General features: G+C 48.6%; 1 protein-coding gene across 2 annotated transcripts in view; it reads right to left on the bottom strand.

Annotated features, from left to right (window-relative positions):
* The window catches only part of Prkcb (protein kinase C beta), a 296,600-nt gene that overhangs the window by 79,986 nt on the left and 200,372 nt on the right, over positions 1 to 16,242 (bottom strand). For both annotated transcript variants that reach the window (XM_042689783.1, XM_042689785.1), the window contains exons 6-8: positions 12,455 to 12,611; positions 10,641 to 10,775; positions 6,231 to 6,327 (exon numbers count right to left, since the gene is read on the bottom strand). In XM_042689783.1, the coding sequence (XP_042545717.1) occupies positions 6,231 to 6,327; positions 10,641 to 10,775; positions 12,455 to 12,611 (389 nt within the window). The remainder of the gene's footprint in view (positions 1 to 6,230; positions 6,328 to 10,640; positions 10,776 to 12,454; positions 12,612 to 16,242) is intronic.

The following is a 16,242-nucleotide window of genomic DNA, read 5'->3' as shown; positions in this document are numbered from 1 at the left end:
TGATGGCCTGGGCCTTCAGCACCCTCTCTGATTCCAGTGTCTTCTCGTGGTTCTTTCCATGCTGATTTCTCTGAATACACAGAATGTATTCACACCCCAGGGCCTTTGCAGTTGCTGGGTATATACTTTCTCCAGCAATGATGGGTGTATATCAAATAACTCTTAGCAATTTCCATTTGCCTTCCTTTGTTTTTTTTCTTTCCACATCACCCATCACCATCTCACAAACCACCTATTTCCTTATATTGTCTCTCCCTTCTCAGCAGAACCCAAGGTTGTTTTAGGGAAAGGATTTAGTCTGTATTGTCTTCTGCTGTGTGCGTGGTACCTGGAGCAGGGCCTGGCACATAGTAGATGCTTCTTTGCACCAGAGGAATAAACCACCATCTCCCTGTTTAACCACCACCACCACCAACAACAACAAAGGAACTGGTTATGCCAGGTGCTGGTGGCTTATACCTGTAATCCTAGCTACTCAGGAGGCTGAGAACTGAGGGTTCAACTCGAAGCCACCCTGAGCAGAAAAAGACCATGAGACTCTACTGTTTAATTAACCACCAGAAAGCCCGAAGTGGACACAGGTGATTCAGTGGTAGAATGGAAAAACCCAGGCCCTGAGTTCAAGCCCCAGGACTGGAAGAAGAAAAGGTACCTGAAATGGAGACAGAGACGTGGGAGTTATTGAAACCAGGAGATTATTTTCTTTGTGATGGAGCCATCACAGAAAACAAGGGACCAGGACAAAAGCCACACTGACTTGAGCTACATACTACACAACACCCCCAAATCATCAACATCATCATCCCCTCTGTCCCTAGGGGAACCCACGTTCTTTCCCCCCACCCCCTCCCATCCACCCTCACATGGCTTCTCCTCAAGCCCCCAGCAGGTCTTCTGGGCAGTCTCTCCCTGGGTAGGGAGAGAGGGGCTTCCAGGGTGTGTGGGGGTGTGGTCCCAGCCCATTGCCATGGAAACAGGGGGCAGAGCTCACACTTTCCACTGGGCTCATTTGACTTGACTTAGAGAATTGGCTTGACTTAGAGCCAAGGAACTGGTGGGTTTTTTGTTGTTGTTTGGTTTGGGCTGCTGTCCATGGAGTTTCTGCTTCTACTCCATCCAGCTTGCTTTGTGCTCTGGTTTGTTTCCCAGAGGGTCCAGGCTGGATGCTCTGGTGCCAGGGGAATTGAAGTGAGGGGCGGAGCCTCATGGGAGGTGGGTAGATGATGGACCACCCTCCACCATCCGCTCATGATTCCTGTTCCCACCGCCTAGTGACCCAGCCCCGGGCAGTCCTCAGCAGAACCCAAATGGGTAATACTTTCAGCCTCCAAAATGGGAAAAAAGAAAGAAGGAAGGAAGGGAGGGAGGGAGGGAGGAAAGGAAGGAAGGAGGAAAGAAAGAAAGAAAGAAAGAAAGAAAGAAAGAAAGAAAGAAAGAAAGAAAGAAAGAAAGAAAGAAAGAAAGAAAAAAAGAAAGAAAGAAAGAAAGAAAGAAAGAAAGAAAGAAAGAAAGAAAGAAAGAAAGAAAGAAAGAAAGAAAGAAAGAAAGAAAGAAAGAAAGAAAGAAAGAAAGACAGAAAGAAAGAAAGAAAGAAAACTCCAAGCTGGGTACTGGTGGCTCACACCTGTGATCCTAGCTACTCAGGAGGCTGAGATCTAAGGATCACAGTTTGAAGCCAGCCCAGGGTAGGAAAGTCTGTGAGACTCTTTATCTTCTAAACACCAGAAGTGGCGCTGTGGCTCAAAGTGGTAGAGCACTAGTCTTGAGCAAAAGAACTCAGGGAGAGTGCCCAGGCCCTGAGTTCAAGCCTCACAACCAAGAAAACAAAAAACCTTTTTTCTTCTCTGAAATACCCATCTTCAGACACTTTGTTACAGCAGCCAAACACAACTCATCCAGCGTGCTTAGCTGAGTATCTAGCATCTAGATGAGGAGTCTAATAACACTGGTCTATCTTTCCCAGTGTTTGTTGCTATTTTAATATTTAAAGCATTGTGTTCCCCTCCCCCCCCACACACTGGATGTCCATCTGGATCCCATAAGCACATGGGTTTGTGCCCTGTCACAAACCTCTGAGGGGTGAAGAGCCATCACCTTGCGTCTACACACCCACAGCCTCCCACCGCCTGGCCGAGTCATCCAAGGGGTGAAATGGAAGTCCAAATTAAAGTTGTCCTTTTGCTGGGTAAAGGATATGACTCAGAACAGACTCCAGAAATGGTTGCCTTCCATGTGTGCCATTTAGAGCCCAGGAACTCAGTGCTCAGAGAGGAAGCAAATGGGGAGCCCCTCGAAGCGGGTGGGCAGCCCCGCTGCTGTCCAGGGGGGCTGTGTAGGCTCCCAGGGCTGGGCCCCACTCCCTCTCAGAGGGTGAACCCCTGTCCTGCCTTAAACCACAGACATCTGTGCACCCCGAGTCCTAGAGGGAGCTCCCGGGGGGTGAGGGTCCCTGCCACCCTGGAATAAAGGCCAGCCACTAACAGCGTGGAGCCCCGGTAGAATCTCCCTGCCCACACACCCCATATTTATTTGAAAGGGGAGCTGGGTATGCAACGCATCAAGCTATGTAACCATCACCCCACTTTAGTAGAAGGCAAGTCCAAAGCTCAGAGAGAGAAAGAGAGTAGCTTGCCTACAATCACTCAGCCAGGGACTGGGAGAGCAGGGTTCAAATCCAGGCAGGCTGCCCAGAGCCACCACTAACTGGGTCCCTGTCACACGGATGTGGCAGCTGGTGCTGGCCCAGGCCCTTGGTGCCCCTTACAGCTGGGGCTGCCAGCTTTCACACCTGCATCCCTGCGGGGGGGAGGGGGGGGGCTCCACTTCTGATACAGCCACCACAGGGGGGCTGGGGACAAAGGCCCAGGGAAGGGAACTGGGCAGGGGAGCCCCCACTGCAGATGGGAACTCCATCCAGCCCCGAGCCACCATGTAGCCCGGATCCAACCACTGGCCCTTGGACTGCACCTGCCAGTTCATACAACCCAGGGAGAATCCAGAGAATCAGTGAAAATGCCACTGGGTCTGCCCTGGACATGAATAGGTATTCTTCTGCCATGGGTAAGTAATGGCTACTTACAGAGCGCTGATGCCTTGTTAGATTTTATAAGCCATTTAGCTAGACAAAGTGGAAAGGATGGGCGTTGTTGGTGTGTGAATATAGCACGGTTGTTAGATGGGGAAATCCAGCCTCTCTGGATTGTGGTACTTGTTGGATGCAGTGCCCCAAGGCTCATCTCCCCTCCTGCTGCTGAGAAATTGCTATACCTACCCTTCCTCCTCCTTCCTCTTTCTCCCCCACCTCTGCAGGGACCTGCTCCTAAATAAACCATTTGCACTTGACTCCTTTACTGTGTTGTTGCTTTTGAGACTAGGTCTCCATACATAGCCCCATAACTGGCCTCTACCTCATGATCCTCCTGTCTCTGCCTCCAGAACGTAGATTTGACAGGCATGCACCTCCAAACCCACCTCTGAATGCTTCTTCTCACAGTCTATTTTCTGGGGAGACTCAAAACCAAGATAATGATCAGCCCTGAGACCTGGGCTGTCATTTCTTTGGGCCTCAGTTTTACTTATCTGACAAAGAAAACTGGGAATGACCACAGCACAGTCAGGGATGTTCTAGGGGAATTACAGGAGTCAGTATTTATCTGTACAGCAGTGAGATGAATAAATGGCACACTGTAAATCAATAAATGCACCCTAAACTGATCAGGAAAATGCATTCTGAGCCACTTAAAGCATCTCCTAGACAAAGCCAGCCCTGGTGGTCTGTGACTGCCCCCTGTTCCCAAGGTCACCTATTCCCAAAGCTCAACCACTCCAACTCCAGCAGCTCCATTGTATCATCACCCCCAAATTCCTTCCTCCAGAGAAGACGCTAGAAGGTAATTTCGGACGCATTCCGGGTGCTAACTGGTTAGCACGCTGGGATTCTGTTTCTCACATTCAAGGTCAACTGAAATTTCTCGTACGTCTGAGGACAATTTTCGTTCTGTTGGAAACATTTTTTTTTTTTTGTAATCAAGCACTATGGTATGGCGCGATTACAATTCAGGCATAAACAAGCATTTGCGGGCTCCCGCTAGAAAGAAAGACACACATTTTGTCGCATGCAGATAAAATAGTTCTCCACTTCAAGCCAATTACGGGCCCAGACAAATGCTCTGTTTGTGGAGAAGATTTGTTGTGGTGGTGATGGTGGTTGTTGTGTTCTGAAATGTCACCCCAGCTGCCCCAGGACAGAAGAAATCATTTTGCAAAAACAGAAGCTTCAGTTTATGAAAATACCAGCCCTGGTTTTGTTTTTGTTTTTTTTTTTTGGCTTTTTTTTTTTTTTTACAGCCACTATTGTACCATCTTAAACACAGCAGCAAAAGGAAAGTACGTGAGCAGAAAGATGGGGGAGAGAGATGGAGAAACTTCGAAGATGGGCTGGGCATCTCTGCTGTCCAGGCCTGTAGCCCCTACAGGTCTATAGAAATGACCTTTCATTACCAAGGTCACTGAAAAATGGTGGAAAAGCTCAAGTCCAGTGAGTTTATTCCACTTGTTTCCAGGGAGACCAACGGGGTCTGAACCATTCTCTCACTCCAGGCTGCGTAGAAGGCTTGGGCTCCACAAACAACACAGGGGCTTAGATTTCTGTTGAGCTGAGGTTTGCAAAACTAAAATGACTCTTGGGAGACACGTCAAAAATCAATGCCAGCCGGGTGCCAGTGGCTCATGCCTGTCATCCTAGCTACTCAGGAGGCTGAGATCTGAGGATCACGGTTCAGAGCCAGTCTGGACAGGAAAGTCTGTGAGACTCTTATCTCCAATGAACCACCAGGAAACCGGAAGAAGAACTGTGAGCAAAAGAGCTCAGGGTTGGGGCTGGGAAGGTAGCTCAGTGGTAGAACGCTTGCCTTGCATGCCAGAGGCCCTGGGTTCGATTTCTTAGCACCACATAAGCAAAAAGAAAAAAGCCGGAAGTGGTGCTGTGGCTCAAGTGGTAGAGCGCTAGCCTTGAGCTGAAGAGCTGAGGGACAGCGCCCAGGCCCAGAGTTCAGGCCCCATGACCAGAACTCCCCCCCCACAAAAAAGAAAAAAAAAAGAGCTTAGGGTCAGTGCCCAGGCCTTGTGTTCAAGACCCATGACTGGCAACAAACAAAAACTCTGCCAAAGGCTGAGCAATCCTGTTACTCTGGCCCTACCTCTTCCCTAGCCCTCCCTCGCACTTACCCCCCCTCCCCCGACGGCCTTCCCTGCTGCATGCTCACAATAGCTTTTGTTCAGTCTCCTAGAATGGTGATGGAACAAGCCACCCCAGGGCCTTTGCACCTACAGTTCTTTCCGGATGGAAAGCTCTTGGCTCTCCTCTGGCTCATTTCCACTGCATTTCCGCCTCTTTTCAGACAAGGTAACGTTGTTCTTCACATACTCTCCACACACTCCATGTCTCGTTTGAGAACTTTATGTATGGTCCACACCTTCACAAGGTTTTTGCGTGATTATTTCATAGGAAACAGTAGCTCAGCTCCTTCTAGCTCTGCCACAGGACGGTGCCTAGGATGCCATTGCTTATCTAAAATTGAGGGCTTCTACCACACGCAGCTCATTCTGTTTGTGTGAGTAAACCAGATTCCCCCCCAAACGACATTGAAGTGACTCAATACGAGCCTGCCTTTGCCAAAACATCTTCTTGGCAAAACTGGGATAGGTTCTGCTTACCTGCTGCTCCCACATGCCTAAAATTGGGGTTCAGCGGTCCCCAGAAAGCAGGGGAGGGTTTATCCAAGGACAGAGTCAAGTGTGACTGGTTTGGTTGAGTTCTCTCAGGGCGAGCAGCCCACGGGAACCTGTGACAGTCCAGCCCCCAGCCTGCCAGGAGGCCCCTCCCCCCAAACCTCACCGGCTTGGCCTCTATATCCTTCTGTCCCCCCTTTCAGTAACTCACCACTCTTCCCATCCACTCAGCCTCAAAGCCAGCTGACCCTGAAGGAGCACTTTTGAGGAAATGGGGAAGGCCAAATTTGGACAGGGCCACAGGAAGGACTACACAAGGGGAAGGGTATTTCTCTGGGGTTTTGAAGCATCGGTAGGAGTTTTGTAGGAGATGGCACAGCATCACAAAGGCCCAGAGTCATAAAAGGCCTGGGTAGATGTAACCTCACCCACAGAAAATAAAACAGCCAAGGGAGGTTAGAGGTACTTGTTCCTCTGAGGCGGAGAGGAGAGAGACTCACCTCAAATTTCTGCCTCAGCTCCTCATTCCCCTCGCTTCCTTCCGGTGGTACAGGCACATTGAAGTACTCTCCCTCCTCCTGGCTCAGCAACTTGAACCTAAGAGGAGACAAAGACAGCGGAGGATGCATCTCTGTGGAGACAGCATTACAGGGGCCTCCAAAAGCCTGCAATGAGGGCCTTTTGCTCCCTTGGAGTTTGTGTGGCTGGTTCTGGAGGAGTGTGTGCACACTTGTGTGCCTGCATCTGTGTACATGTGCGTGTGTTTGTGTGTAGGGTGTGTGTACATGCGTGTGCACCAAGCACACAAGGTACTTTGGGAACATTCAGTCATCCTCCACCAAAACAAAAATCCCAAACGTCCCATCATCCAAAACTTTTGGATTACAGAGAAGGCACTGCAAATAAAACTTTGTTTTATGCAAAAATTCATTTTCACTTTTTGATTTTTGGTGCCAGTCCCGGGGCTTGAACTCCAGGCCTGGCTGCTTCCCTGGAGCTTCATTTTGCTCAAGGCTAGCGCTCTACCACTTGAGCCAGAGCACTACTTTCAGCTTTTTTGGTAGTTTATTGGAGCTAAGAGTCTCGCAGACTTTCCTGTCAGACTGGCTTCGAACCATGATCCTCACATTTCAGCCTCATTCAGCCACATTTCAGTAGCTAGGATGACAGGCATGAGCCACCAGTGCCTGACTTTTAGCCAACTACCAAAGAAGCCAGAAGTGAAGCTTTGGCTCAAGTGGTAGAGTGCCAGCCTTGAGCAAAAAAAGCTAAGCAAGAGTATGAGGCACGGAGTTCAAACCCCGGTACACACACACACACACACACACACACACACACACACACACACACACACAGACACACAGACACACACACACACACACACACACACACCACTGCCAAACATCTCCTTCAGACAATGTGAATAGAGTGCGTGGGAAACAAACGAGCTTCCCATTTAGACTCGGGTCATCTTATTATGAATATGCAAATATCCTCACATCCCATTATGAATATGCAAATGCCCCCCAACCTCCAAAAATTCCTGAAAGCCAAAACACTTCCGGCTCCACAGCTGTCAGACACGGGGCTCTTGGCCTGTATTCTGAGCACACCAGAGAAAAGAAATGGCACAGTGTTGACAGGACGCCGAGAACCCTGTCTCCCGACGCTCCTGGCACTAGGTTCTAGTGATGGGGATCATTTCCCAGGCGCTTTGACCTATGTCCTGTGTGTTCAAGGCTCTGGGGGACTCTGACACACCCACTGCCCACATCCCTGTCTCCCGCCTGCACATCATACTCATGGCCTTTGGGTGCCATCCTCCAGGACAAGAACTACCCAGCATCCCTTGGGTCTCACCTAGCAAGAAATGAGGTGCTTAGCTGGGCACTAGTGGCTCACACCTGTCATCCTAGAGACTCAGGAGGCTCAATTCTCAAGATCGCAGTTTGAACCCAGCCTGGACAGACAAATCTAGAGACTCTTATGTCCAAAGAACCAGCAAAACGTTGGAAGTAGAGGTGCAGCTCAAGGGGTAGAGCACCAGCCTTGAACAACAACAAAAAAAAAAGCTAAGCAAGAGCAGGAGGCACCAAGTTCAAGCCTGGTACTGGTGCCCGCGTGTGTGCACGCACGCGTGCATACACACACACACACACACCATGCCTTAGGGCTGGCTGGCACACATAGTATTACCACAACTGTCCACAGCAGTTGGCTATGACTATAAAACACCTAAGTGTAATTGAGCATCAGTAATAAAAATGTAAATGCAAAGCTAGCTGTTGAAAAGCCTCGGTAAATACAGGCGAGTTAGAACCGAAATTAAAAACACACCTGCAGACCTTGGATGGGAACAAAAGCCAGGACAGGAGGGACAAAAGCTTAGAGGAATTACCTGCTCCCCTGCACGCCGGACTCATTATCCTGAAAGAGCCGACTACCAGCGGAGGGAGGAAAAACCAATTAGCAAAATACTCAACTGCAAGTCAAAGACAAGCCCAAAACAAACCCCGAGAGGAGAGGAAAGAGAGCCACAAATCTCACAGCTCCTTCTCAGAAGAAAAAGTAAACAAGCAGAACAGATGAGTTCCTGGGCGATCAAGGGGAACAAGAGGAGAATGGCATTAACACATGGATCGGGGAAGGAGAGGCCCAGCCGGCAGACATGGAGCCATGGGAGCAGAGAGACAGATCAGAGGGGCTCAGGCTGGTGCCTGGCATCTGGGGGGTCTTCCCTGTGGCTGCTGACACCCCATCTTAAGTTATAGCCATCTGGGTGTCGCTTAAGGACCCGGTTCTGAAGATGGTGTCACGGGGTGTGACAGAGCATGTGATACACCCACTGCCAGGCTGGGCTCAGCTGCGAGGGAAGATACTCACCTGAACTGCCAGTCACTGTGTGGGACTCAAGGCACCCAAACCGCAGTGAGCGGAGGCAATGGAACGTGGTGCCAGTGTTTCTCACACCTGTCAGCCTAGCTACTCAGGAGGCTGAGATCTGAGGATCGAGATTCAAAACCAGCCCGGGCAGGAAAGTCCATGAGACTCGTATCTCCAGTGAACCCCCCAGAAAACTGGAAGTGCCATTGTGGCTCAAAGTGGTAGGGCCCTAACCTTGAGTGAAAAAGCTCAGGGACAGCATCCAGGCCCTGAGTTCAAGCCCCATGACCGCATGCTTCTATCACTTGAGCAGCACCTCCATCCCTTGCCAACTTGTTTCCATTTTCCTTTTTCTATGAATTACCTGAATAGCAGTCCCTCACATCTTCTGTGGTATCAATTGTGGGTTGTTTTTTTTCCTGCTGTATTTTTTTTTTTTGGTTGGTCCTGGCGCTTGAACTCTGGGCCTGGGCGCTATCCTGCAGCTCTTTAGTTCAAGGCAAGCATTCTACTGCTTGAGCCACAGCACTATTTCCGGTTTTCTAGTGGTTAATTGGAGATAAGAGTCTCATGGACTTTTCTGCCCAAGCTGGCTTTGAACCGTGATCCTCCAATCTCAGCCTCCTGAATAGCTAGGATCAGAGGCGTGAGCTACCAGAGCCCAGCTTTCCTGCTGCTTTTGTCCTTAATGTGCTTAAGCAAAACCTTGACACAAATGCTCATTGTCTGTTTCATAAGAATTATGTTTTTAACACCCTGAGAACGATGCATAACTTAAAGGGGCTTTTTAAATTACTTTCCCGCCCTCAACATCAACTTCTCGTGTGTAATTTCTTGCTCAGGGTTTACCTCCAGCCCATTTCCTGCCACAGGTTAAGTTCACGAGGCTGTGTCTGTTCAAACTGTGATAGGTCCCTGGAGACTAGACCCTAGCAGACACTCGGGTCAGCAAAGCAGAGCAAGCGCAGGAAGTTGTAAGGTAGATGGGAGCCAGCAGGTTTAGTCCAGAAAGCACAACACGTTCTGGCAAAACACTTGGTGGTGGTGGTTGTGTTTCCTTTTCTTCCACTTGGCACTGAAAAAGGTCCCGGATGAGATAATTCAGAAATAAGATGGTTTTATCTCAAAGAAATAAGAGCTGTGCCTATGGGTACTTTTAAACTGACTGTGGTAAGCTGGGCTATTTGAATTCAGATCCTTCCTCACAGTGTTGAAGGCCCCACCTTCCAAGCTGGACATACTGGAAGTGGACAGTTTGTTGTTGCTGTTATTGTTGTTGTTGTTGTTTACATGTGAAGGGAGCCGTGTTAAATCTCCAGAAGAGAAGAGATGTTGTGACTGATCTTGGCCTGGCTAGAACTCTCCAGGGAGACTCCTCCCTTAGGGAATTGAAATCGGACAGATGTGTTTGATTAAACCATGAGAACCACTTTAGTGCTCTCCTGACGTGCCAAGTCCTGGCATTGTGTCACGTGGGGCAGGTGTGTGATTACAAGGGGGGGGGGTGGGGAGTGAGGCCTGGGGCTGGCTCTGTCCTAGTGGATGTTGGCCAAACAACGCTTCCCAAGTATTTTTAAATACTAGCAATTCATTCCTCTTCCTGATCCTCCTCTTCCTCCTTTGTTCCCTCTCCTCCCTCTTCCTTCTCCTTTCTCCTCCTTTCTCTTCCTCTTCTTTGTCCTCCCCCTCTCCTTCTCCTTCCTCCACTTGGCTTGTTTCTTTGCTCATACATTGATTTTGAGACAGACACAAAGTCTCACTAATGAGCCCAGGCTGGCCTTAAATTTCCAATCCTCCTGCCTCAGCCTCCTGAGTACTGGAATTACAGGCATGCACCACCATCACACTTGGCTTTTTCATTAACCAAGTAAGATGTGTCTGTGAGGAGATCCAAGCCACCAACTGTCTCTTTTGGCCTCTGCTTGTTTTTTGTGTTTCTTTTTTTTGGGGGGGGAGGGGGGAGGGGAGAAGCAAAATATGCCTGATCTCGGGTTTGCCATTTCCAGAGGAAAAAAAATCTTTCTTACCAGCCATCCACACCAGCTTTCTGCAGTTCAGAAATCCCAAATGACAACGACCCCATGAAGTCATTCCTGCTAGTCAGGTCCCAGTCCCAGATCTCCACTGACAGCCTCCTGTCTTTGTCCGATTCTTTTAGCTGACTGAAGGAGAGAAAAAAAAAAAGGGAGAGAGAAACAGGTCAGGCCTTCCTGACTCCTCAAGAAAACAAAATGTACAAGCAGACAAGACCCAGAGATAGACATGTTTTAAACACTGCAAGCTACTGCAAGAAACACGCCCAGTCCCCACTCCCCAGAGGCTTTTCCTGACTGGCAGCCGATGGCAGAAGCTGGAGAAAGCCAGGACTAGCTCCCACGAAAACCACCTTAGCTGGGTCAGCAGCCTAGGCCTTCACTGAGTTCATGGTGTTTGGGAAGTCCTGCTGTCAGTCACTGAGGAACACCAGTACCCACTGTATAACTGGGGTGATTGGGGGAAGGGGGTGTTCACACTCGTGTGTGTGTGTGTGTGTGTGCATGCATGTATGCACTTGTGACTTAAAGACACAACTGAGAAAGTATCTGGGGAGAAGGGGGCTGGTTGAGTCACAGGAAAGGGTTGTGAGCTAAGGGTGGCCCTGGTTGACATTTCAAGTGTTTTTCCCTGGAAAACGGTAGAGAATCTGGGGCTACCCCTAAGGAACCCAAAGGTCACCAGGTGACCAGAAGTGTCAGCCGGTGACCGGAAGCACCAGCCCATAGCTGGAACCATGATCTCTGACCTATTGCCCAAGGTGAACCCTGCTGCACCCAAAGCTACTATGGGCCTTAAGAAAACTGCCTTCAAGTTGTATAAGAACCATCTAGAAAGCGGGGAAGAAATGAAGCAATGAAGTTAGAACCTAACTAGGGTCTGTTACACATCAGCTGGCTGTGGTAGTGAATGCCTGTTGGTCAGATGTGGGTCACCTGTTGGTCCCAGATTCCTCCTGGCTGAGGAAGGCCCTTCTGGAGAGGTGGTCACCAACTCTATGGCAGGTTGGGGGTCCTACAACATCCCTTCACCTGCAGCACGCTGAGTGGCCCCCATCCTATTCATTCCCTACATCACACTTTCTCAGTTCTACTTTTAAGATAGGTTCTATAGCCGGGCACTGGTGGCTCATACCTGTCATCGCAGCTACTCAGGAATCTGAGGTCTGGAGAATTATGGTTAGAAGCCAGCACAGACAGAAAAGCCTGCGAGACTCCATCTCCAGTTAGCCAGCAAAATGCTAGACTGGAGGTGTGGTTCAAATGGTAGCGTGCCAGCCATGAGCAAAAAGAGGTCCAGGGGTCAAGCCATAGTGTCAACACACACATTTACACACACCAATAAAAACATGAAAAACAATGCTGGGTGCTGGTGACTCACGCATGTCATCTTAGCTTACTCAGGAGGCTGAGACCTGAGGATCATAGTTCAAAGCCAGCCCAGGCAGGAAAATTCACTGGACTCTCACCTCCACTTAACCAGCAAAAAGCCAGCAGTAGAGCTGTGGCTCAAGTGGTGGAGAGTTAGCCTTGAGAAAAAACCGCTCAAGCTTTAAGTTCAAGCCCCAACATATAAATAAATTAAGAAATTTAAAGTAAAATAAAATATGTGATATATATATATATATACACATATGCATATATGTATATATATATATTGCTTGAACCACAGATGGCTCATGGAGGGAAATGAGGAAAAGGGAAGGAAAGGGAAGGAAACAGGAAGTGAGGGGAGGTCCTTCCTTCTCAGGTAACCCACGTCCGCAGCTGCTAACTGCCCAGGCTTAGTGGCTTCCATGTCAACTTACAATCGGAAGGTCTCATTCCACTCGGGATTGAGGGAGCATTTGATGGTTTTGGTCTTCTGCTTGCTCTCGCTTTTGGGATCAGGGATGAGTTTCAGTTTTACATAGGGGTCGGACAAGCCATTGGGGTCCATAGGGACAAGGTTTTTAGCATCTCTAACTGGAAAAGAAAAAGCAGTTTAAACATTAACCATGCCCCTAACGACCAAACACCTTTTAGAACACAACAGACAAGCCATCCCCCACCACAGCCACCCAGGCACTGAAGATGGCTGCAGAATGTACATCCTTCCTCAGTCACCCCTGTACAGAGGGAATGTGCATTCTACAAAAACCAATGGTGCCAGGCCCCCGTGGCTCACGCTTACGATCCTAGCTACTCAAAAGGCTGAGATCCGAGGCTTGCAGCTGAAAGCTTAGCCCAGGCAGGGAAGTCAGTGAGACTCTTATCTCCAATCAACCACCAAAAAACAGGTCAGAAGTGAAGTTGTGGCTCAAGTGGTAGAGCACCAACCTTGAATGAAAAAGCTCAGGGAAAATGCCCAGGCCTTGAGTTCAAGCCTCAATAACAGCACCAAAAAAAGGCAGGAAGAATGGAAGGAAGGATGGAAGGAAGGAAGGAAGGAAGGAAGGAGAGAGGGAGGGAGGGAAGGAGGGAGGGAGGGAGGGAGGGAAAGAAGGAAGGGAGGAAGGAAGGGAGGAAGGGAGGAAGGAAGGGAGGAAGGGAGGAAGGGAGGAAGGAAGGGAGGAAGGGAGGAAGGGAGGAAGGAAGGAAGGAAGGAAGGAAGGAAGGAAGGAAGGAAGGAAGGAAGGAAGGAAGGAAGGAAGGGGAAAGAGAGAGGGAAAAAGAAAGTGAGAAAGGGGAAGGAAGAAAGAGAGTAGAGAGGGAGGGACAGCGGGAGAAGGAAAGATCCAAGGTAATATATTTAATCCAAAAATGAATCAAATTATGTGCTAGAAGTTGAATATATAATGACTCGTACCAGAAATGCAAGGATGATTCAACCTTCCGAAATCTATTATTAATACACTCATCAATTTATAGGTGAAAGGAGAAAACCTTAAGGTCGTTGTAGTTATCTGGAAATAGCAGAGACATTTCTTAACAGGATCAGGGCTGTCTGAAATAACTGCAACACAGAGCCGGGTGAACTCAATCCCATCAAAGCCAGGAGTAAGACAAAGATACCAATTTCCACACCATCATCAACATCTTCTCTCAGTGTTCCACAGATGAAATAAGACAAGAGCAAGAGTTCTGCAGGTTCAAAATGACAAGATGGCTGGCCCCGCTGGCTCACACCTGTCATCCTATCTACTTAAAGAGGCTGAGATCTGAGGACTGAGAGTTCAAAGCCACCCTGGACAGGAAAGTCCATGAGACTTTTATCTCTAATTAACCACCAAAAGCTAAAAGTGGAGGTATAGCTAAAGTGGTAACGTGCTAGCCTTGAGCCAAAAAGCTCAGGGTCAGGGCCCAGGCCTTGAGTTCAGACCCTGGTACCAGCACCCCCCCACACACACACACACAAATTCATGCATAGCACAGAATTGAGATCATAGAAAACACTCCATAAATGATAGTGGCATTGCTATTATAATTGTTATATATTCTTCTTCTTATTATTTTGTAGTGCCCTCTTTTCCTACATGTGTCTGTTTTTATGCAGACTTAACCACTCCTAAATAGGTCAATAGTTAACAAAACCACCTGAGCTATTTCTTCTTGAAAACTGTGCCCTTGACCCTCCGTTTGACCTTCTCAACCCTGGGGGAGCAGAAGGATCACCAGAGTCCATCCCAGGACCCATCCCACACAGTGATGCCGGTTTGAAAATTCTTTTTTTTTGGGGGGGGGGGTCTGGTAGTAGGGCCTGAACTCTGGGCCTGGGCACTGTCCCTCAGCTCTTCAGCTCAAGGCTAGTGCTCTACCACTTGAGCCACAGTGCTACTTCCGGCTTTTTTCTTTTTGCTTATGTGGTGCTGAGGAATTGAACCCAGGGCCTCGAGCATGCAAGGCAAGCACTCTACCACTGAGCCACCTTCCCAGCCCCCCCGGTTTGAAAATTCTGAGTGTGTTCATTTGCTTCTCTGACAAGTTTCCAAGCTGAGGCCGGAGCTGGCCCACAGAGAACCCTGGCTGGCACAGTTCTGCAGATTGACGCTTTCTTAAGATACCAACACGGCTCTCCCCCATCGAGGAAGATCCCCAACTGTTATTTTCTCTCATTTCTTGAATCTTCCAAGGAAAATAGCAGGTGGCAGTTTGTAGTCTGGAATGGCACTTCCATCATAGAGTGAACTGCACTTCAAAAAAAAACCCACCATGATTGATGACACATGGAAGGGCCAGAAACTTGTCTGTCTGTGTGATTGACAACACATGTGCAAGTAGAAACAGCTCATCTTTCCTCTCTCTGCTAACACCACTTCCTCTAGTTCCATGCTTTATGAACTGACACCATCAATACAAGTGTTGGTAGGGAAGGGAAGTCTTGCATTTTAAGTGTAAGATCCCTAGGCAGGATGAAGCTTTGGGTCTCAAGACTAGTGACTTAAGAATGATTTGTCTAGTGAGCCACTGAAAGCACATGCCTGTAATCCTAGCTACTCAGGAGGCAGAGATGTGAGGATCACGGTTCAAAGCCAGCCCGGGCAAGAAAATCTATGAGACATTTATCACCAATGAACCACCAGATAGCAGGATGTGGTGCTGTGGCTCAAACTGGTTGAGTGCTAGCCTTGAGCAGAAGAGCTCAGAGACAGCACCCAGGCCCTGAGTTCAAGACCTAGGACCGACAAAAACAAACAACCAATGAAAAAGCATGACCTGTCTTGAGCATAGACCTCCCCACAAAGCAACCATTCTCACTGGATCATGACCTCACCTTTGAAGATCTTTTGTCCACTTGAATCTAAAGACACTAAAATTTTCTGGGAGAAATGGAGGAGAATTGATTCTGGAATGGTTGGTGTTCCAACCTGCCAGAGCTCTGGCTAGAGAACACATTGCATAAGAGCAGTTGATGATAGCTACAGGCGAGGCTCCAAAGGCCTGGCCTTTGTGAAACTCTTCAAAGTCAAGCCTTAGTTCCCAGAAGACAAGAGTGCCCCACACGAACCTCTCTAGACCACGCTTGGTGGGACCCACTGTTGATTTTCCCTGAGATATGTTTCCTTACTGTCTTTGTTGGAATCCAGGCAGCCCAGATGGCACAAAATGCTTCACCAAGAGTAGAAATAGGAATCTTTTTCCCCTGGTGGAAGTTTGCTAAATGTGCAGAGAGGCATTGGGTCTCCAGAGGGCATTGCTTGCTTTGGACATGGAGCTGAAAAGGGAGTCAAATTCATTTGCTTCCATCATTTCAGAGAAAGCTCGACTTCTGCCTTCTGTGTAAAAGTTATTTACGCCAGGTGCTGGTGACTCACACCTGTCATCCTAGCTGCTCAGGAGGCTGAGATTTGAGGATCAATGTTTGAAGCCAGCCCAGGCAGGAAAGTCCGTGAGACTCTTAGCTCTAATTAATCACCAAAAAGCTGGAAATGGAGCTGTGGCTTAACATGATAGAGCGCTAGCCTTGAGTGAAAAAGCTCAAGGATAGCTCCAAGCCCTGAGTTCAAACCTCAGGACCACTACCAAAAAACCCAAAAACAAAGCAAAATATGTACACTGTCATTCTGCCCCTAGAGAGGAAACTCTCACTTTCGGTCTGTTGAAAGTGCATGCCTCTGCTCACCAACTATCCTACAACTTTTACTACATTTCACACCTTGCCTAAATTCTTCTCTTG

This window comes from Dipodomys spectabilis, unplaced genomic scaffold (assembly GCF_019054845.1).
Source record: "Dipodomys spectabilis isolate Male_0828 unplaced genomic scaffold, ASM1905484v1 ptg000127l, whole genome shotgun sequence".
In the NCBI taxonomy this organism is placed as follows: domain Eukaryota; kingdom Metazoa; phylum Chordata; class Mammalia; order Rodentia; family Heteromyidae; genus Dipodomys; species Dipodomys spectabilis.
Note: the sequence above shows the minus strand (reverse complement) of the source record. Positions and strands in the feature narration are given on the sequence as shown.